This window comes from Falco naumanni, chromosome 10, assembly GCF_017639655.2.
Source record: "Falco naumanni isolate bFalNau1 chromosome 10, bFalNau1.pat, whole genome shotgun sequence".
In the NCBI taxonomy this organism is placed as follows: Eukaryota; Metazoa; Chordata; class Aves; order Falconiformes; family Falconidae; genus Falco; species Falco naumanni.
In genome coordinates, this window is record NC_054063.1 from 8,665,764 (window position 1) to 8,689,435 (window position 23,672).

Sequence of the window (23,672 nt, forward strand, 5' to 3'; positions counted from 1 at the left end):
TTTAGTAATAAAACTCTGCACTAAAGCTAAATATACAGGTGCATATGGGTGGCCACAGAGGTACATTCACTGAATGGGTACAGTACATCAATGATGTATAATATTTTGTTACTTACTGTATACATAAAATTACACTAAATAGAGATTAGGCACGTGTATGCATACCTAACAGTATTATACAAAAATCGATATAGAATTAAGTACCTGTACTGAAATACACATATGCACACATAACATTTAAGATTTAAAAAAATTCCTTGTGTTCCATTCCTTCTATATTTTTATTATCTATAAAACTTGTAAAAAAAGAAGTCACTGATTTCATTTAACTTATTCTATTAGCAAAATGCTATTATTTCCACCATCAAAGATTATTTTTTTTTTAACTATCTTTCACAGTCCACCTCTTTCACAGGCAGGGTAGAGAGCAACTACACAGCAGTATAACATAATTCCTAATTCAGACTTGTTTTACGTACAGCAGTGAGTAGCATACAAGCACATGTCTGCTTTTCATCAAGACAACCAAAAATATTTAGAACAGTTATTTAGGAACACTTGGCAACCACAAGGCTGCAATTAACAGTAATGAACACTTAACAGCAGTAGAGCCTACCACGTCAATGCTCCAAGAAACTACATGTTCTCAATAAGGTACCTATGTGTGAGCAAACACAGGCGAGCGTGCCCCGAGTTAACAGTGAGCATAGAAGAACTGAACAATGGCCAACAACAGGAGGCATCCATCAAGAATAAAGACTGCTCTAGCTGACCAGTGTCCCAGAGACCCAGCCAGGATGGGTGGGTTTGTACCATTCCTCTTATCCCTGCCTGGGGGCTACTTGGTGTGACACCTTTGCTTGGTGTCTGATGCTCAAGTGCTTATGTTTGTGTCTAAAATGCTATCACATTTTTATTTAACGATCTGTGGGCCAATGACCTGACTGAAATCAAAGTAACCTAGGCACAGACCAGCTGTCTGCAGTTTGGATACCATACCCCGCATTACTTTTTTTCCTAAAATGGCCACATTGCTATGTAAATGTCATGTAAAATCCGCTAAAACCTGCTAAAACTTTTCAAGATCATCACAGCTCTTAACAAACCTATTTTTGTTGCTGCTGGTTTGCTTCAAGGACCTTGATTTTGGTGGTGCAGTACCTCTGTGAGCGCATGATGGAGGCTGTGGGCAGTGGGGGGGCTGTGAAGCATGGCTGGAAACCCCACTGCCAGCCCCAAAGCTGCAGCCAGCCAGAGGAACCAGTGGCACTGCTGCTCACATGTATTACTGCTTGTTCTTGTATTAAAAACAATACTCCACTATCATTTGACCTTTGTAATAAAATACTTAGCAGAGAACAGGAAGGAGGACACTATCACATTTTTATTCTGGCAATTTTGATCCCTTTCCATGTTAGCAGCAAGAGACGTGGGACAAATGGGGCCCTCGAGAGGTATGTTCAAGATGCACATTCAATCACACTCTGATCAGGCTGCTCTGACCATACAGGAACTTGGGGATTGTTTTAACTTCTATATAACTACCGAGTTTATATTTATGTGTACGTGTATTTCTCTGTGCATCACCCTTGTGCCTCATGTATGCACATGCACATGTGTATACACAGAGGGGAGGAGGAAGCATGTGAACACAACACGTTTTGGTGAGAAGCCAAGTGAGGGAGGCTGAAGGCAGATGTATATATAGACAGCACATCATGAGACTCTCATTACTGCTAATTCTTCTCTTTTCCTTCCTTTAAGGAAAGTCATCTCCCTCAAAACTTGCGGAGTAGGTAACTGTGGGCTGGTCTTCTAGCAGCAGTAATAAAGCTGAAAGGCCTGCAATGTTGAGTGACAGCAGCACACATATACCTACTTCATGAATACATACATACATGGGCAATCCCACAAAGAAACAAACTATTTTCTGGATTTCTTAAAAAGGTGTCTGTGAATGGCTATTTCCTAGACTGTGTGGCCATCCACTGAGATGGGAAGAGTGTAACAGTATGCTCCCCAGAGCAAAGAAAGGAAAAAACGCACCAGATCAGCAATACTATCTTTTACAACATATTTCCATTTTTTTCCTAGCGAAATTATGTGAGCACCATCAGTTCAGCCATGTGCAAGGATATTTTAGTATCTTGCAATTTCTTGGTAAAGAGACATGATCAGAAAGATTCAGAAATAGCAACTTCTTTTATTAAGTCGAGAATATTATAGATGGACCCCTAAGAAGTCAGCAGGATGGAAAAGCTGTTATTTCTACTTTTTGGGTAATAAACCATGGACCAGAGAAACTATATGATGTGTCCATTGTGACCAAAAAAAAAAAAAAAAAATAATCTTCAGTACAATATGGAACTAAATCTGGAAGTTTCAAGTTCAAGCCTTAAATGCTGGAATCTCCTTTCTTTCACTTAAGGAATACCACGGCTATAACTAACAGGATGAAAAAGATCAAATTGTTAATAACTGATGAATTAATAGAATTAAGTGTGGCCCTGTTGAACTCCCATTATTTCTCCTCATGCTGTATTTTCTACGCTTTAAAATATTTCCAAATGCTGCTGCTGTTCAAACATCATTTCTGAGAGTGCCTACTCCCAGGAATGCAAGTCAAACTCAGTAAGAAGAGACAGGCCATGAAATAAAAGTCTGAAAGGAAAGAAACCTCCTGTAACCCTCCAAAATAAAGACCTTTAGCAACATAGTTTTCAACATAAAATACGAGAAATGCTAGTTCATTTAACCTTTATATTGCCAAGAATTTGAATCATATGACACACACACACGGCTTATTTTCTCTCAGGAGTAATAAAATCTTTCTTGTTAGACATTATTCACCAACCTCTGAATTCTGAGAACTGACTGAAAATTTTTAAACTTCATCTGATGTCAGAATATAAGAGAAAAGTTACTTGCATACAAAAATAATTACTATTTATAGAATGTCATTGTTTTAAATTGTGCATATTAAAGTTTCTTTCACAACAGACTGTACAGGAAGTGCTAGAAAGAAGCCCTTATTACACCAAAGCAATACAGAAGAGTCATAAGCAAAATTCTAGAGGCAAAATTTATCAATACTATCTTTCATCCGCTTTTGGCCGTTGTTGGGAGAACAGATGCTGGCCCAGATGTAGCCTAACACAGGTTAGACTTTAATTTTGCCTTGGTTGCTACTAAGACTTCCTACAGTTATTCTTCACACTGTATACTATAAATACGTATTTAGAATACTCAGTGTATTCCATTTGAAAGATAAACATCTGCTTATTGCCACTATGAAAAGTGCTAGTGATCCATTAGAAATTATCTAAAGCACTAAAACGATGAATAATTTGTCTATTACTAAAGATATTCTCCTAGTTATACTGGTACAACACATGCATATTCATGTAGAAGTGACATTGGAGTAAACCAGGTCTTCAAACAACACTGACTTTGCAGGCTGCCAGATTAAATCACATCATTACAAGACCCCACCCATTTACCTAAAGACCAGAATTTTTAAAGTATTTAACACTTTTATGCATCTTATTCCCACTCTAACCACATTTAGATTAAGTACTCCAGATGTCTGGCTCGCGTATGTTTTCCAATTTGACCCACATTTGCCAAAGAAAAGCAGTAATACGCAGTTAGGCAATATTACTGACCAACATCTTACAGAGGCGATGCTATATTGCAACATTCCAGTTTTGGAGATTTTCTTTTTAAATAAAAAGTTTTATCTGTTCCAACTACCAAAGGAAGCTAGTTCATAGTCCTGCATTAGCTAAAAAGACTCTTTCCCTAGAAAAAAAAAAGTTTTTAGGAATCCTTATTGTTACTGTTAAGTATTTTATACAAATTGTTTAGAAGGTCTTTTTAACATAAAACCTGTTTCTTATTATCAAGTACTCTCCACATAAAAGAGTTGGAGAAGTTACCATCTTCAGGCCTCTTTTTGCCTTTACTGCTGTTTTATCAAATTAAGTGCTACAAAGTTTCAACATGCAGAGTTCACTTACTGCTGCCGGAGGAAAGTCAGACAGCTGAAAATCCGGATGAGCCATGTTGTTTGTAATAAATTAATAGAGAAGTATGCAACTGAGCCTGGATGCGATTTTTGCCATAATTTCTTAAAGAATATTAAAAATACAACGTGTTGCTGGAAACAGTTACATAGAAGAACTGTTTCTTTAGTCAAAACCAGTCCTTCTAGTTGCAAAAAAAGTTAAGTAGTCTTTTCAGAAGCGTCAGAGAAAAAAGCATTTCATTACAGAAAATTAAAGAGGAAAAAATTTTTAACACAGGAATTTACATGCAATTGCAAATTATTCTGAGGTAACCACAGCAGCAGATAGCAAATACAATGGAAATAGCATTGTAATGAGAAAAACATGAAATTCATTCTCTAGAAACTATCTGTATGAATAAACTGTCAATCAATGTATTAAGCTTTCCTAAAAGTGTATACTGTTTTTAACAGTAGTTTAGTTATATACCATATCGAAATGAACATAACGCTCCTGCTTTGCTATCACAAATATTAATCGCTACTGTAATACAGGCTGAAGTAAATGCTTGTCAGAGTGTACCTTTTGCCAGGGGAAAAATGCTTAGTTAGGGCATGAGAATAAAGTTTTCAGAGAGTGGCCAAGGACAACTAGCAGAGATAAAAGCAAATAACTGGAGATTTAATTGCCCTCATCAGAAGACATCTGCTTTAATCAATAAGCAATACAATCTCCATGTAATTTTGATCTTCCTACTACTTAGAACGATCAGAAATACTTTTCATTTTTATTTCAGCAGCATTAATGGCCAGTACTTCCCAGACACAAACAGACACAGCAAAGTATGTTTTTAAAACTTCAGTGTTGACTTACTGCATCATGCCTTACCTTAACTTTATCTGTAAGTCCACCTAAAGTCTACCACAAGGCTTGACATGCAGCTGCCTACCTGCTAAATAAGGCAGATTCATATTAAACTGTTGTACTATTTCATAGATCATAGGCCTATTAAAAATTTACAGTGAGGTCCTGCCCACTACCTTCAGACTATAAATAGTCTAAAGAAGAACAGTTCAAAAGAATACCACCCTTGGACCGAGAGATTCAAGCTGACAAACTCCAGAAATCTGGGAAGGCCATGTTTTGCCATCTCTACAGAAATCAGTAAAATACCACGCTCCCTTCCTGCCAGGTGCAAAACAGCTAGAGATCAGACACTTGGGGAAATAAAGCCTAAGTAATATTTCATTAAAATGAAACAGCTATTAACTTGAAGCAACGGCATGAATATTTTATTCCTCTTCCTTAATCTATTCTCAAGCACTGTGGCAGCAAACACATCACACCAGATCCACAGACCAGCAACAATATACAGGGTAGGATTATTACTATCACTTTGTTAACATACTGCTCTTCACCTACAAAACACGTACACAGAAGCTCTGAAAAAGTATCTGACCTGTACTTTTATGGAATCCAGTAAAACAAGAGAATACATTCTATTAAAAGAAAAAACCTGACACTAAACATCCAGGAAAATGCTGAAGAGTAACAGAGGGACCTGCAATAAAAAACTTGCAGAATGCAATCCTCCTGGTTTTGTAATATGTGGCACCGTTCCCAGTAAGACAAAGAATTCAGTACATGCCAATAATGCAGTTTCTTGTTCAAAAGACACTTTTCAGAAATGGCTAACCTGTATGTCCTTAAATACACATGGTTTGCAACAGTTCACGTTATCAGTAGCAGAGGTTTGGTGGCTGGAGAGCATCAGATTTCCTATCTGCACCAGCAACTCAGGAGAGACCGGTATTTCCCAGGGAAAACCATCAGGCTGGGGCTTGCTGCTCACACACCCCAGCTCAGCCTCACGTGTATAGCAGGGAGCCAGGGCTCTGCCCAACCTACCGACCATGCCTGGGGCTTCCCTCCCAGCTTGTGCAGCAGCTGCTATGTGCCTCCTGGCCACAGCAACGTTCCAGTTTGTATCTCACGGAAGCCAACGGTAACATACAATAACATTAACAGAAAAATCTATGACACGTTTGGTGGTAGGACTGAAACAGTTACTACAATACCAGTAGTTCGGTGAGGTCTTACAGCAGTACTGCAATCTACGCTCTCCCTAGAAAGCTCCACCAGAATTAATGTGGTATTTCCCTAAAGCATGAATACATCTCCAGTTAATACCACATTTCTTAAATCAGATTTTTGTATCTTTTTAACAGACACTCTTTAAATTACTTGGACTTATGATCTGCAGCTAATAGAATTCATGTCTCTACAGCAAAATGCTGACTTGCCAAGTCCCACTGCAGGAAGGGCAACCAGCAAGTTCTGGATAAGGTATTTTTTTCTTGAACCAATACAGGGAAGCTCCAAAATGTCACAATTTACACATCATTCCAAATAACAAAGTGCACAGTCAAATTATAAATCATGCTTTTATCTTAATAAATATTTCATGCATCAAAAAGTAATGTTTTCTTCTGCTAACTGCAGGTAATTTTACTGCAAAGACCACTGCTCAGGCAAAGTTGAATTTCGTTCAAAACAGTAGAAAAATACCTACTTTGAGCAAACAAGAAATGGAACAGACAACAAAACTTACATGTGATGGTGATCTGAGGTAGCATTTGCTCAGTCAATGTTAATTTACTTTCATACTTAAATGAAAGCTGCATTTAGCACTCACCTTTTAAAAAATATAGATCAACAAACGCTGGAAAATAATTTCAGTGTTTTTTAGGTCAGAGAGTGGTTAAAATACCAATGTCTCAATCAAATCCATAATTTGATACAATAACTTCAGGCAGATAAGAAGCAAATTATAACCAAATTGAAAAAAAACACTACTACATTCTCAGATATCGAATTGAAAATGGATGTCTATAAAATATTTCTGACAATAAATTGTGAACAAGTAAAGCTAAAACAGAAGTGTTATTTAAATGAAATTCAAAATAAGTCATCCACTTAGTTTAATCTCATAGATAGCTGCCACTGTATGTTTATGTTTATTCAGCACAAAGTTATTTAATTATCAGTAGAATAAGTTAGTAGATGAACTATAAACACTTTCAGTGAGTCTCTGACAAACTAAGATGTCATTGTGACAAGTAGAACTACCACCACGAACCATGGAACTGGAAAGCATGTTCACAGTTGTGATGCCAGAGGACAAACCTAATGGGGTTTTTCAAAGAGCAGCGTGTGATACACACTCGAGGAGCTCAGAGTTGAAAATGACCTGGAGAAGCTAACATCCATTCATCAAGAAAAGTACTTCAAGCCATTAACATAAATCACTTCAATACTTACCAAAACTAAGTTATATCAAGATTACTAATAATGGGAGCAGTTTTCTTTCTGTTTTTCATAGCAGGCAGATCTGTATTTTCAACAACGAAACATTTTAAATCCACTGTCAAGTGGATTGATGTATCTGCTACATCACTGTAGTACACGGTCCCACAATTTAATTATTTTGTTTCTCCACATCATATAAACATTTGCTTATTATAACAACAAAATGAAAGAATACCAAAGAACAAAGACTTCACATACTGTACCTGCAGAGCACAGTTCATCATTCGCACAATGTAGTCAAACTGCTGATGGTCCAGTATTGCTCGATTCTGTTTAACATGCAGGCCTAATTCCTGTGTCAGGCAGTGCCGAGCTGCCTTTCCTTTTAGGGCTCTCAGAGCTGCAGGCAGGGTCTGGAGAGAAAAAAAATCTAACTTCGTGAAAATGAAATTAAATGGCTATTAAGAAACTGCAAGCGACAGTATAGTAAAGAATTACTTTGGAAATTACTCGTTAACTCGAATATCACACTTTCACATAATGGTTGATTTAGCTTGAGTCATTAAGTATTCGATTTTTTTCCATGTTTGTTTCAAATGCATTAAACAGCATTTCTCACCCACATCTGTAAACAGAGGTGACTGAATACAGACAGGCATTGCATGGATGTGAAATCAGAAATGGACAGTGGTGCGTGAAAGCAAGTGCTCTATTCTGTACTAGCCAGGCCAGGTCTTGAGTTCGCGTTATCAAGGCCAACCAGCATGTTTTTTGATAATCAGTGAATGACAAATGGTTTTAGAAGTGGCATACCTCTCATAGCAACGAGGCCAGAAGACTGTTATGCAATTTACCCTAAAACAGTGCCAAGAGAATATTTATGCCATGTTTTAAAGATGCAGCAAGTGCTACATCAGTGATTATCAATGGTGGCACTTCAGATTTAATGGGTGGTAACAGATAAATAAGAAAAGGTAGCCAACTGTATAAGGAAAGTTTACCATGCAGGGGGACAAAAAACTACTGGCATTTTCCAGGTGCCTGTAAGCTGAAAGAGGTTAAACACTGTGTTACACATGCATCAAAACTCTTTAAAAAGAGCTACATATTTTACTAGGAATTTTCCCATATGAATTTCCATAATATAACTTGTAAATCAAAAAACATTCATCCTCTGTCCTGAGCTGCACAGATTCAGAGATATACAGGTGATACTTTTCTGAGAAATCAAAAAATTTCTTGAAAAAATTCAACGGTCACTTCCGTACGTAGAATTAGATTTGAGTGTAGGTTTGACCGATTGTTCTAGAACCAATAATTGAAGTCTATGAACAGAATCTACAAAACATGGCAACTTCTTAATGTGAAAAAAATAAAAATGTTAAGGATGACAACTCACTAGTACATTTTAGTGAAGACAGACATGCCAAATATTTACAGTCATCCTCCAGTTCTTTCAAATTAATTATTTTTAAAACCAGCAAAATATACCGTACTGAAAACTTCAAAAGCATTGGTTGACAAGCACTGAAATGTCTATGTACGCCTTTGTTTACACTCCTCCTAATCAATACTGCTAGATCAATATACACACCTTTTTTAAAAAAAAACCATGTGGACAAGACTATTTATAATGGTAATATCAGATTAGCAAAAAGGGCTTCAACACACGCAGGTAGTATTATGAACTGCTTTTCAAACCCATTAGCCTCATATTACACAAAGTATTGCATTTAGATGATTAGTTTTATTGCTTACTTCATTAATTTAATAGTTACAATAACCATTAGTATTTGAAATAAGACTTCAAAATGTACTTTGTGACAAGGTCAGTCTCTATTTGCTCATTAACAGAACAAAGAGTTATTTGGGAAAGTTAAAATTTCATCTTATTACCTTTTCAGTCTCCAAAAATTTGTTTTCAAAAATGAATGAGATGCAGTTTCTAACAACTTCCAGCCTTTGTGCACTGTTGAAAACTGTGCTTGCTTTTTCCATTATGGAAACTAACAAAGAAAAAGAAGAATATTTACCTGTAAAATGTCTTCTACAAGCACCACAAAGAATACAAAAAAATTATTGTAAAAACATAAAATAAAACAAATATTAATGTCCCTTCCATTTTGTTCTGTTAAGCAAATACCATTAGTAAGCATATACAGATGGGAATATAAGATCCTGAATCTTTGGTTTTCCTACAGACGGTAAAAAAGAGTGTGTTTTGAATTTTAACTACAGCAGCTGATTCTCTTTACTACTTATTATATTAGTCTCAGAGGCAGAAAGAGATTGTGTCTATACTGATGTGCCACATACTAATGGAATATAAAAATAAATACAAATTAATAATACATATATATATATATGCCCATGTGTGTGTTCTGCAATGAACTACATAGCCTTGCCTATTTTGTAACAGTAGATAACTATTTTTTCCTAAATAATTCATTGGCCATGCCAAGAATTCTGGGACATGGAATAAAACCTGTTAGCTTATCTAGGTCCCAATATGCTGAGAGCTAAAGATCATTTTCTTAATGTAATGTTTAGCTCTACATTTTCAAGAAAATTCAGAACGAACAACTAACATTCTTTTTCTCTGTAGTATCAAATAAATAGAATATAAATGCAGAACATGGGCTTTTGTAAATAATAATGAGCTCCTAATATCCAAGGATTTTGACACACAGGACAGCAGGGATTATGAGCGTGAAAACTGTTCCTTGGGAAAAAAAAACAAAAAACCCCAATGTTGACATAAAAATTAACTTATTAAGACAGAAAACCTTCTCTGGCATCTGCCTTTTTAAAGAAAACATGAGCACGCACCCTTTAAATTTTCTGTAAGTAACAGATTCAATCACATAGTCAAGAGCAAAGGCAGGTGAATAGAGTTTATCCTCCTCTTAGATAAATCCAAAAAGAAACAGGCTTGGAAGGGGCCTCAAGAGGCCATCTACTTCATCCCGCTGTCCCTAGACAGGATCAACTGTATTTACGTTGTTTCTCATGTTTGTCTAATATGTTCCCAAAGTTCTGTGATAACAGACTCCACGGCTTCACAAGAAAGCCGTTCAACTGCCTCACAATCCTCATTTGACCAAGTTTTTCCTGAAAAATAACTTTTGTACTGCAATTAAACCCAATATTTCTTATCACTACAGACTATTCCCTTTCTTTTTTTAATAGCCTTTTATGTAATTGAAGACTGCTATTATGTGTTCCCTCAGTCTTCTATTTTTCAGTCTAAACAACGCTTCATCTTTCCTTGTAGGTCACATTCTCCAGACCACTGGTCATTCCTGTTGCTTTCTTCTGGACTCTCTCCAACAGAACCAAAAATGGAAACAGTCCCAAAATAGATACAAACAGTCCAACTGAGGTCTTACCAAGTACGACAACAGGATTTCTCCATGGGGCTCACTGACTGTACTCCTGTTTATACATGCTACTTAGATGCCCGTCTTCTTTGCAATAGCTTGACCTAGCTGTGTCATGTTTGCCCTACGATCGTTATATACCCCAAGTTAACTTCTGAAGAACTGTTGCCCAGTCAGCTGCTCATGCCTATGCAAGCGCAATACCTTATTTAAGGCAAAACAGTACAGAAGGACAAAATTCAACAGAAAAGAGAGACCAGATCTCTTAATTTTTCAGGACTGATTTGAATTCTAATCCTATCCTTCAGAAGTTTTGCCAGCTTCATGTGTCCTGCCAGTTTACTAAACATACTTGTTTACATCATCATTCACAATGACAAATATGACTATGACTAATAATTTTTTTCTGGCATTAAAATGAAATTAACAGGTCTACAATGTCTACATCCGTTCTTTATATTTGAATATAGGTATTATTTATTTTGAGACAGATGCTATGTTTGTTCCTTGCCTTTTTCCAGTAATTTACATGTCTTCCAGTAGTCTCAAAGGAGAAAACCCTACAACTGAAAGCTTGGTTCAGCCATTCCCACAAGTAACCTGTGGTGATATTCATCAGACCTAGATGAGTTGACAATACCTAATTTAATAGTTCAATGTAACTCAGAACAAATCCTTTGTTGTTGTTAGAAATTATGCCACTTGCACTCCGGATGTTTGACTTCTTAGTAAAGGCTTGTGCAAAAGGGTTTTAATATAGCAAAGACAAACATGCCAGTCTATGTACTGGTTTACTACAGTCACTAAAATACAGTATTAACATGAAATCGGGAACACCACATTGCAGCCGTGCTAATTATATATTCAACTCATGAGATAGGATGACGAATACTTAAGCTGGGCAACAAGTAAACATACCAACAGGGGGACCCGCTGGAACAACACACTTCTTGTCCCCTCGGGTGGCAGGGGGGGCACCCTGACTCCTTGCGAGGCCTTCCTGGAGGAGCTCCTGCACCCGGCACTCATTGATCCGGGGGAAAGGGAGGATGTGAACCCGCAAGTGGGAGCCCTCCGTGGGCCGCGGCACTTTCTGGAATGCTATGTGGGGATTGGGATTCTCCTGCAGGTCAAAAGCAAAAGGTTATACACAAATGTGTATATACATAAGGCAGCGTTACTATCTGTCTCATCCAATTTTATTGCTGTTCTGTGTATCTGTCATACCTGAAAGACTAAGAAGCCAAGTATCTAATACAGATGACTAATACAACATTTTGTATTCATATCACCTTGACTCATTATCTGTAATACTCCCGACTTTGTTAAAGGCTTTTATAAAATTATTTTTCTCAACATGCAAAATTCAAAAAGAAAGAGAGCTAAAGAAAATCACTGCTTAACTTATGTTGATTTTTATGCAGCTTAATAAATATTTAGGACTTGAATAGAAATTAGTTTGACAACCTCTTCATTAGAGAGAGGGTTGAAGAATATTTAAACACAGATTTCTTCATCGAGTACTGAGAAATATTCTCATCTTGATCAAGACTATGAAGTGAAAATTCATTTTTGTACCATGTTGTATCAAACTACGGCCATTCCTCATTAGGGACCAATTTTCTATGTTTGTTCCATAAAAATGTGTCACACGGTTCACTGTTTGCACTTAAAAAAAAAAAATCTAGAAGTTAATATAGGTGATCAAAGAGAGTAAACAATGGGCCTAAGCTACAAGGAAAGTAAAAAACAAGCTGTCACATCAGATCTTGGGGTGTTCTCAAATGATAAAAAAGAATTCTATTGTTGCAAAACCATCAGAATTTCCGATGTGACAATAAATGTTTGCATACATTTTTCTTCACTCTTTTATGGTCTGTAATAAGCCGTCCCAAAGAAAGCTTTTATCCTTGTTTTGGGGTTTTCTTGCAGAGGTCTTCAGAATTAAGAAAAAAATAAAAATAAGTTTCACGTTGCAGAACTCTGACTTACTTGTTTTACAATATAAGAGAGCTGGAACTGTATGCTAGACCTTTGAAGACTTGCTTTATGCAGGTAAGCTACGTTAGCGTTTGTCAATAGCAGACACAGTGCCAGTGCAATATGTGTTCCTAAATGTTGATATGCATCTTCTGCCTCTGCTGTTCAGCAATCAGAAAGACCACATATGTCACAAACCACTAAGTTTCTCAACTGCCTCCACATTGATTTCAGTTTGTTTAAAACACACCTTCCAGAAAGGCATCCTGATGATGTGAAATTTCACAATTTAATATTTTTTTTTCTCAAATGACTGATAAATTTTCCTGTTTGAGTTTTCTTCTGGCTTCAGTTTGTACCTTTTCCAAAATACAGCCAAGATCTACATGTTCCACAAGGATTACACCACTATTCACAGGATCACATCTCATGTCTTGAGGAGTCATTCTTCGTTCATATACCAGTGGTTATGTTTAATCGTTTTTGAATTTACTGTTATCTAATTTGAATCTATGTTGTTACTTATTACTGGCTACGTACCACTACCAAAGAGCGCTACTCAATCAATTAGGTTTCTCTTATACAAGCATAACTAGCTTGCAATAAAACTTGTAAACAGGAGCTAGCTTAATATTTTCATTTATGGGAGCAAAAGGCAACAAGGATATCAAATGCATCAACTTGAGAAATAGCCGCCAAAACAAAGCAACTACTTAGCCACATAAATTCTCTGCAGAGGAAAGTTTAACGAAACAAGCCAAAAAATCTAACTAGGGGGATGAGAGCAGCAGATGCCAGGAGAAGCAAGGCAGAGAAAAGGAACAGTCTCAGCAGGGAGTAACATTACATATAGCAGAAAAAGCCAGAAAGGGAGAATAACTATTCCACATTCCATTTTATGGAGAAGAGACATCCAGAGGAAATATACAGGAAGAGGTACTTTAATCGCGGACATCATGAACATCAGCTGTACATGCTGTTAGGAATGTAGGTCTAATTTCGTCAACTACTGAAGCAGTATATGCCAAAAACCTCTCTAGACTTCCCACATGTACCAGCTAGACTAATACAAACATCACCTCCCCCTAACAAACCTTGTCTCTTACATGTATCTAGACTGTCACATTTTAAAATATGATGACTTAAAACTGTGGAACAAGATGTCAAAATATGCCATGCAGTGAGTTTAAAATCAGGCAGCTCTAGGCATAATTTACAGAAGAAATTCACTCATCACAGTGATTTATTCTAAGATAGGTGTATGCATAACTACTAAAAATCTGACTTTTAAATGCAGGAAGTCATTGAATTAGTGGTAGTGAAGTAGCAGGTCAATCACAACAGTATACATAAATCTCATCATAAGAAAAGACTAAAATGAATTAGTTTTGACACTGATTTTAATAAATAATTTAAGTGCAAAATTGCACATATGCACATGCACATATGCTTTACAGACTTTTTCATTCTAAAAGGGATCTATACCCACTAGAAAACAAATACAAATGTTTATCACTTCCTTTGGAGTAGTTTAGTACTATAATAGCAGTTATATTGATTGAATCAATTTCCCATATTTATGGGATCATAGCACAATAATTATATGCTTATAACAAGCCTTAGCTCTTGGGGAAACCAAAACTTTTTAAAAGACAAATTGATTTTCAAGAAACTTTATTATAATACTGTTCATTTTTCCTGCTATATCTTCCCCAAATTTGAATTCACTCGTCTCTTGCCCCTGATAAAACTAGCTAACTTTAATATTGCCCACTGACTTTCTAATGAAACTAACAGTCTTGAATGTTGCAGAACTGTCGACTAACATACCTTCTGACAGTGTTAACCTGAAAAAAAGACTTGAATTTGAAAAATACACATGGCTATATACAGCACTATTAAATTAGTAGCAAAAAAAATTATATATATTCAGGTTTAATTTCCGATTTAGTTCATAATAGAAAATTATTCCATCAGTACTTATTAAGAGAATGCTATAGGATGAGGAGGTACGCCATGGAATAAGTAATATTTTATTACGGATTAAATCGCATGGATGAAATGAATCTATGTAACAAAAATTCTGATGCCTGATGTTTCTCTTCGTTTTCCACAAGATACATTCTCTTATTTTAAGTCTGAAGTGTCAGTGCACGGATTATCAGTACACTTACTATTAAGGTACTCCAGTAAGTACGCCATACCACATATGGACAAGAGACAACATTTCATACACATTTTTAAATGTGAAGTGGCTTTAGTCCACAATGATTTATTTGCTCTCTCTTCCAATGACTGCTATTGACAACACAGATTAAAATGTGTATCCATTCTTTCCTTCAAAAAAAAGCATAACAGTAATTCGGCAATTTCTGAGGTAAAAAAAGAGATACAGCGTGTGAGTGAGTGTGCCTGAAGACAGACCCATAATTTCTGCAACAAAGGCAATATTAAAGCCAGACTAACCTCATTTAACACACTTCACTATTCATGCATTTCATTTACTTGAAATACACAGCTGTAATTTTATATCCAAAATCTAACAACACAAAATACTGCCGAATGCACTGGTTGCAACATTTTGGACTTCCTATGGAAAAAGATACTAATTTTATCCCAAACAAAGATTGCATTGACAGTGATGAAATATTTAAAGGCAATTCATCTGGGAAAAGAAAAATGACAGACACAACCCGAAAGAAAACCCCAAACACCCCAGCACTTAGCAGTACTTAGTGATTCTTGTGGTGTTTTTATGGAAGTGTAGATGTAAATCATGGCTTTGGGGAAGCGGGATATTGAAAAGAAAAGCTGATAAAGGCATTAATTGATGGTGTGGTAGGTACTGCTTCGTGCAGTCTGAACAACCAGAGGAAGTGTGAGGATAAGGGAGATGAGCTGATGCCAAAAAAAAACCAAAGAACACATAAAACCCCCAACACCAGCTAATGGAACAGTAAGAGATTTTACAAAAGCACCATGTAATGTAAAGGCATGATAGGAAGGCAAGAATTAAACTGGAAATGGTATTCCATGAAACCTAAAGAGTCCAAGAAACAGCCTGTAAGAAATGAAATCGTGCTTGCTGAGCACACAAATCATGGGACTGGGTTGCAAAGCAGGAAAGATCTGCTGAAAGCATACGTTATGCAAAACCAAATGCAGTTGTCATATGGAAAACTGTTGAGCGGCAAGAAAAGAGATGTATTTGGCATCGACAGCTTCCAGCAGAGAAATTAACAGTTTATATACACCCTGTGAATATACAGTAAGAAAAGAGGATGCTAAGCAGCAGTAGCTCTACATAAATCAATATTAGCATTAATAAATCAATATTACTATATTGAACTTCCTTCACATGTACAAAATTGATGACATTTAAAGTTCCAAAGTCTTCTGTCATAATATAGATTAAGACTACCACAAACAGACATTTCCAGATACTGGATCAATCTCATAAATATGAAATTTCAGTGCTTCCATGTCAACTCCAAAAGTGCAGCAGGTATAGTAAACTTACATTTTTGAAGAGCTGTTCTGCAAGTTCTCGAACATGCTTTATCATTTTTGGTGGGTTACCCTCCTCAGCTTTAATTCTTTCGACTTCAAAGGCTACCAACTTTAAAAAAGAAAAAAAAAAGAAACAAAAATGTTTATAATTCACCTAAAAATAATTTATTTCCTATTTAAGTTTTGAAATGTTCATCTTAAATTGAAACTGAGCAAAGAAAAGTGAACACTGAAAACATGTGCAGAATCACAGTGCTCTGGAACATAAGACATTTTTACTTTCATATAGAGCTTATAGAGATATTTTAGTCCTACATAACACAGAAAGACCTACATACCTAAAACTTCCCTAACATTTCTAATACCACAATCGATACTTCTCATATTACTACGCAGAATAAACACCAAGCTCTGTTTGTACTCTAAATTCCCACAAATCCATGGGCCCCCGTGGGGTGCTCCCCTGAGTGCTGAGGAAGCTGGCAAATATTATTGCTAAGCCACTCTCCATCATCTTTGAACGGTCATGGAGGACAGGAAAGGTGCCTGAGGACTGCAGGAAAGCCAGGCTCACTCTAGTCTTCAAAAAGGGCACTAAGGAGGACCCAGGAAGCTACAGGCCCATCAGCCTCACCTCCATCCCTAGAAAGATGATGGAACATCTCATTCTGGAGGTCATCTCTTAGCTTGGGGAGAAAAAGAAGGTTATCAGGAGTAGTACTCAGCATGGATTCACCAAGGGGAAATCATGCCTGGCCAATCTGATCGCCTTCTATGATGGAGTGACTGGCTGCCTAGATGAAAGGAGAGCGGTGGATGTAGTCTACTTTGACCTCGGTGAGGCTTCGGACACTGTCTCCCACAACACCCTCACAGGTAAGCTCAGGCAGCGTGGGTTAGATGAGCAGACAGTGAGGTGGATTGAGAACTGGCCGAATGGCAGAGCTCAGAGGGCTGTGATCAGCGGGCAGAGCCTGGCTGGAGGCCTGTAGCTCACGGTGCCCCCCAGGGTCAGTGCTGGGTCCAGGCCTGTTCCACTTGCTCATCATGACCTGGGTGAAGGGGCAGAGCGTGCCCGCAGCGAGTTTGCTGATGATACAGACCTGGGGGGAGCGGCTGGTTCCCCAGAGGCTGCGCTGCCATTCGGCGGGACCGGGACAGGCTGGAGAGCTGGGCGGAGAGGGACCTCATGAGGTTCAGCAAAGGCAGGGTAAGGGCCTGCACCGAGGGAGGGACGACCCCGGGCACCAGCACGGGCCGGGGCTTGACCTGCTGGAGGCAGCTCTGCCGAGAAGGCCCCGGCAGTCCCGGTGGGCAGCAAGTTGCCCCGAGCCAGCGGCGTGCCCTCGTGGCCGGGAGGGCCAGCGGGACCCCGGGGTGCACGAGGAGGCGCGTGGCCGGCAGGTCGAGGGGGGTGATCCTGCCCCTCTGCTCTGCCCTGGTGAGGCCGCACCTGGAGTGCCGTGTCCAGTGCTGGGCTCCCCAGTTCCGGAGAGACGGGGAACCGCTGGAGAGGGGCCGGCGGAGGGCGGAGAAGATGATGAGGGCACTGGAGCATCTCCCTGATGAGGAAGGGCTGAGGGAGCTGGGCCCGTTCAGCCTGCAGAAGAGAAGGCTGAGGGGGATCTTATGGGTGTCTACAAATATCTCAGGGCCGAGAGTCAAGAGGACGGGGCCAGGCTCTTCTCAGAGGTGCCCAGTGACAGGACAAGGGGCAACGGGCACAAACTGCAACACAAGAAATTCCATCTGAATATGAGAAAAAAGTCTTTGCTTTGGGGGTGACAGAGCCCTTGCACAGGCTGCCTGAGAGGCTCTGGAGTCTCCTTCTCAGAGAAATCCAAAACCCACCTGGACGTGACTGTGCAACCTGCTCTAGGTGAACCTGCTTTAGTTGAGGGGTTGAACTAGATGATCTCCAGAGGCCCCTTCCAATCTAAATAATTCTGTGATTCAAATAAATGCCAGCACAGTAAAAATATGGCATTACTTAAAAGAAAAAAATGTTTGTCCGAGTTTATATTGTTTGGTGTGTATTTAATTTTTCTCAATTCATTTTTCAATGTTTCTAAGAACATAATTAAATTACTCAAAATAATTCTGTACTAGCACATGTAATGCATGACAAAGTTCCAAACCTGACAACAGAAACAGCATTACCATGATTTATACAACTGTTTAACTTCATACATATTAGCAGGGCATAATATTATTGAAGTAAGTTAGAAAAGTACGCTTAGTGGAAAATGAGAATTAAGAAGATTAGTATAAACTTTATATAATAAACAGTAAAGATTCATAAACATTTTAATAATTCTTCACATGCTGAAATATCATAGATATATTTTAGTTTTATTTGGGAATACAGAAATAGTTGTCACCTCATCAAAAAGATCACAGGCTCTAAAAGGCGGACCCCTCTCTGACACAAAACCAGCAAATGCCATTCCATTGAGAACTTTGGTTAGAAAGTCATTTTCAATTAAGCCTCGCTGGCCCAAGAAGGCTGCCTGCAATAAAGATAGAAAAAAAAATGCATCTGTTTTATCAGTATCAAAACTGCAACTATTTATGCACTAATAGTTACACGTTTTCACCAGCTTATATTAATCTGTGATACTTTCTAATTAAGTCTTTCATACTACCTAGTATCTTCTTATACCTAAATTCAGAAGCAATGTAACAGGAAGTTTGAGGCATATATTTTACAAATCTCATAGGTAATAAAATAGAAAACTAATGCTTTCAAGTATTGTCTTCTGATGACATACATATGTTTTCAAAGTTCCACAATAATTCCTCAAATGTTTATTTGCATTACATTTTAATGTTAACTTTGTTTCTCATTTCATTACTGACTCTACAATTAGTCCCACTAATATGCATCGATATAGTGCTATGTCAAAATTATACACTTATCACATTTGGGTTTATTGGTTGGTTGGGTTTTTTTAAACTTTAACACTTGTTCAAAAAGCAAGCTCATGGAAATAACATGGCACAGACAAATACTAACTAAATATACATAACCGCTTCTCCTTACCTTATGGAAATGAATTACTGGTTCAGCATGAATTCTGATCAGCTGAAGACATGACCGGTATCCTTGGAAAAGTTGTGCAAATAGCCTAAGGAAGATTGCTCGCACTTCTTTATCCTGTAAGCAGTAATTGAATATGCTGTCAAAACATCTTTGTATTGTAAACTTTTGCACACTTTGTATAAAGCTATCTGAGAAACGCCTACAGATTCATCAACAGAGCATACAAAGTGGAGATACTTGTATACATACAAAACTATCTTATACAAGCTACAGGTTCACTGATCTGTCCTCAGATAGCAACGATAAGAGTTAGTACAAATTCACACCTTTACTCCTGGTGATCTTTTCTAAGCTTATTCTGTGCAATGCAAGTGTAACTGTTGGGGTGGTCATGTAGTGAACCCCACGAAGGAACTCCCGTGAGAGAAAACTGATGCTAAAAAAAAGAGAGAGGGTATTTTAGCCTGCATTTATTCCCTAAAATAAGTGTGGCTCTGCAGCACTACACAAGCAGTGCCTACCATTGCCGTGCCATCAGAATGGGCAGGGGTGGCAGGGAACGAAGCACAGGAGCATAAGCTGGCGCTGCTGCTGCTGGGGGAACCAGGCTCAGAGCACCACAGGCCACCCGCTGTGGCTATGCCAGCTGAGGAGACTGCCCTAAGTTTGCTCAGCTACTTATCTAGGTCTCTTCAAACTCATGTCTTCACGTGCCAATCTACTGCCACTGAAGTGAGCCGGGGTTAGTTTAAAAAGTTTTAAATCATACATATTTAAAGTCCTGGTTTATTTTGATTTAAAAGAGTAAGAGTGCTTACGTAAACATTGACGGATTAATGGAAATGATGTGAACAGATGGGGGCAGACTTGGGGCAGTGACATCTTCAGCTGGCCCAAGATGCAACTAAAGACTGAGATCAATTCCTGTGTCGCCCATGCTATTTTATCTTATCTCAGGTACCTACTCAGACTGCAGCCGTGTCTAAAACCTGAGGTCCTAAAGATTTTTTTATGACTTCAGGTTTTATGGTGTCTTAAAGGACTTTTTAGACGAAGTCTAACTTCAGAAGTTACAAGCAGCAAATAGTATTAGTTTAACTAATCAGGTAAACAGCTGATCTGCTAAACGACAAGTAAATACAACCTGAACAAATTAAAGCTTGTAACAACTTTTTAAAGAAATAATTTTAGGTATATATAAGATTCTATAAAGCTGTCCCACTGGAATATTTTTTGAGATGGCTCTTTACTCTTCACAGGAACATGACTGTTGTAAGGGTTTATATTACTGAGAAGTAGTCTCATTTTCTTTGTATCCAGGCAGCTCTCCAATATTTTAACAGGTACATTTGTACCCTGACCTTTTGGACTACTTGAAAACATGGTTGGTTGTTTCATATTTAACAAAATTCTTGTTTAGCTACAAAATTTTATGGATTTATAACTTCACTATTCAAAGTAAGATCTTAGCTGAGTTCTGCCATTAGTTTAAATGAAATCTGGGTGACATTCCCTGTCTTCAGCAATGAAAAAGACAATCTTAAAACAGGAAATAAGAACAACAAATACATTGTACCACCTAGGATTTTTACATTTTCAACTACACAAAAACCCCAACGTGTGTTCTTGATTTGGCTTTTGGGTTTTAGTTTGGAGTCCCAACTGAAGTTCCATTCTAGACACTCCTACAAGTGAAAACAAGCAGCTTTTCCACGTTATTCAGTTACAAGGCTTCACAACTACTTTTAAACTAAATAAACTACATACCAGTAGAAAACTTCCTACAGACTTTTTTTAGTATAGATAAATACATACAGTTTCATTCAGGTTGAGGCCCATTAAAGCCAATTAACCATGCATGGTTAAAAACGCATAGCTCCTTTCCCAGTATGTCCAAGCATACAATGTATGATAATTATTATTACTATAAACCCAATAACCTACATTTTGCTGACACAGCTACCACTCCTATCTTTACTCATACTTACTCTAAAATCTAGATCTTGAAATACATTTTTAATGCTTCTGAGCTTTTGCAGTTCTTTTGCGGGGGAGGGGGATGAGGAGGATGGTGTCTATAGGAGAGTTTAATTTTAACAATTACACAAAAACACAAAAGGACCAGTTTGTCCACTCATGTAAAATTCTGCAGCTTTACTGGTCTGTGAAACAGAGGAGGCACAGACTTAACTCAACAGTCAACAATATTAAAAGAAAATAAGGTACTTCCCTATTAATACAAATATGTTTATAAAAACTTCAACTCATTTCAATGCTATTAGAAGGCAGAACGCAAAGTCCTAGGACATTTCTTTGCTCTACCAATAATACTATAAAGAATATGGATATGGAAAAGAAAACACAGAGTAGAAAATCTTAAAAGAAAGTTAGTGTAAAATGTCTACTTAAATTTTTCTACTTAAAGTCAGACATAACACAGAAATCTTACCAGCATTTTTGAGTGTGATAAAGCTGTTCGTGGGGGAGGGAATGCATAATCTGCTGTTTCCAAATCAGGATGCAAAACCTAGAGAATTTTTTAAACAAAATTTTTTCCCCTCATTTTGCTGAGGAAAGGATAAATTACTTCTTTTCTTCTTTCTCAAATTAATATTCACTGATAGTAAGTACCTCAAATAATAGCTTGAGTTAAATTATAAAGACTGTATGAAAATAAAGGTGGGATTAATTTCTCAGCTGCAGATTTCTATAAGCAAGCCAGTCATCAAAAACTCCTATTACGTCAATAAAGCTAGTCAATACAGTTAGGGATTTTAGAGTTGATTCACCCGAAACAGATTAAGACAGCAAAGTCTTCTCTTTCAGATAAAAAGATTTGTTCAGAAGCCTCCAAATAAGGTGATTTCTTACTTATGGCAATGATATTAAGACGACAAACTTAATTACTTTTTTTGGTGATTCCCTAATGCATAATCAGTAATACTTGAATATTGATATGGGGCATCATACAAATAAACGATAAGACTCATTGGTTATTCATTTGTTAAACTTCAAGACAATGTATAGTTGAAAGGAATTTATAAAACAGAAAAGAAGGTAAACTGAATAGTAACAATGCTGCTTAAATACTGAGGTTAAAGTCTCATTATAAATCATTATTAGGAAGGAAAAATTACTACCTATCAATAGTGAAAGGCAGAAAATCCATAGCGAAAAAGTATTTTAGCAATAAATTACTGATGACATTAACTCTAACTTCTGCTAATAAACTCTTCTAAAAACAGGAATGTTGGCACGAATCATCATTTTAAATGTCACATTTCCAGTGTTTGAAAGTGATTTAATACTGAAATGAATTTTTCATTCTTTAAAAATAGGTGAGAGGATAGTAAATGGGGTTTGTATCAAAACATACTAGAGAAAGTGCCATTTGAGTCTGATGTAGCAGTGGCTCTGGCAGCTGAGAAAGATGAATGCATTCAGGAATTTTAATTGTGCCTCCATCCAGGTCTGCTATGATTACATCTAACTGTAAAGGACAAACACACACATTATCACTAGCGCACACTGTGAGCATAGTTTAAAAACACAACAGTTCAAATTTCATGATCTACACTTAAGTTAAAATAAACAAATAAAAACAGTATTAGCTTTAATGTATAGAATGCTTTCGATAAAAGAAATATTCCAAATAGTTCATGTTACTGAATCTACCCACGAAAAATGAATGTAAACCAAAGAAAGTGAAATTAGGCCAAACTTTCAATAGTGACTTCTGTTTCTGGGTGTTCCAGGTCTGTATTCAGTGATTTGAGATATCTAATACGCTGTTTGTAAAAGGACACAGTGAGGACAACAGCAGATAAAATTACATATTTCTAGGCAGCTCTGTAATCCTGGTTGTTTCTCCAAGCACATGCTTAAAAAGTAACGATAAAATAAAGTAATTGAGGATACATTTGAAAATCCTAAGGGAATTGTTCAAGCTCATGACAAATACATGATAAAGCTGGAAATGGAACAATTCCCTCCCATCCTGCACTAGAACCAAATCCTCTCCCTCCTCCATTTTATAGTCTCAATGTGTTTACAAAAGAATTGATGCTTTTTCTTTTTTTTCTCCTGATTGTCTTACTTTGCTCTATGAATTATTTTAAAAGTATATGAATTGTTCATAGAATCATCTTTAAAGCACAGAAAATCTCTGCAACTAAACATCACAAATGACACTGTGACTATGAAGAGGCTAGGTAGACATACTTACAAGCTCATGAATGTCATTGCGAAAGACAGAATGTACACCAATTATGAAAGGTGTTGGTGAGCTCAGAACTTCTAATAGCTGTGCAGGAAGAATTGGAATATAGGGATAACTGTGAAAAGATTAAATAAAATAGAATAAAATAAAAGCTTCTGACTTATCCTTTCAGATAGGACAGCTTTTTTTCTTTAAAAAAAACAGAAAACAAAAAACAGAACAAA

General features: G+C 37.3%; 1 protein-coding gene across 5 annotated transcripts in view; it reads right to left on the reverse strand.

Annotated features, from left to right (window-relative positions):
- Positions 1-23,672, reverse strand: part of SBF2 (SET binding factor 2) — a 254,668-nt gene that overhangs the window by 88,130 nt on the left and 142,866 nt on the right. For all 5 annotated transcript variants that reach the window (XM_040608411.1, XM_040608415.1, XM_040608414.1 and 2 more), the window contains exons 8-16: positions 23,455-23,563; positions 22,606-22,719; positions 21,679-21,756; positions 19,230-19,343; positions 18,568-18,696; positions 16,197-16,295; positions 11,615-11,819; positions 9,213-9,322; positions 7,580-7,729 (exon numbers count right to left, since the gene is read on the reverse strand). In XM_040608411.1, the coding sequence (XP_040464345.1) occupies positions 7,580-7,729; positions 9,213-9,322; positions 11,615-11,819; positions 16,197-16,295; positions 18,568-18,696; positions 19,230-19,343; positions 21,679-21,756; positions 22,606-22,719; positions 23,455-23,563 (1,108 nt within the window). The remainder of the gene's footprint in view (positions 1-7,579; positions 7,730-9,212; positions 9,323-11,614; positions 11,820-16,196; positions 16,296-18,567; positions 18,697-19,229; positions 19,344-21,678; positions 21,757-22,605; positions 22,720-23,454; positions 23,564-23,672) is intronic.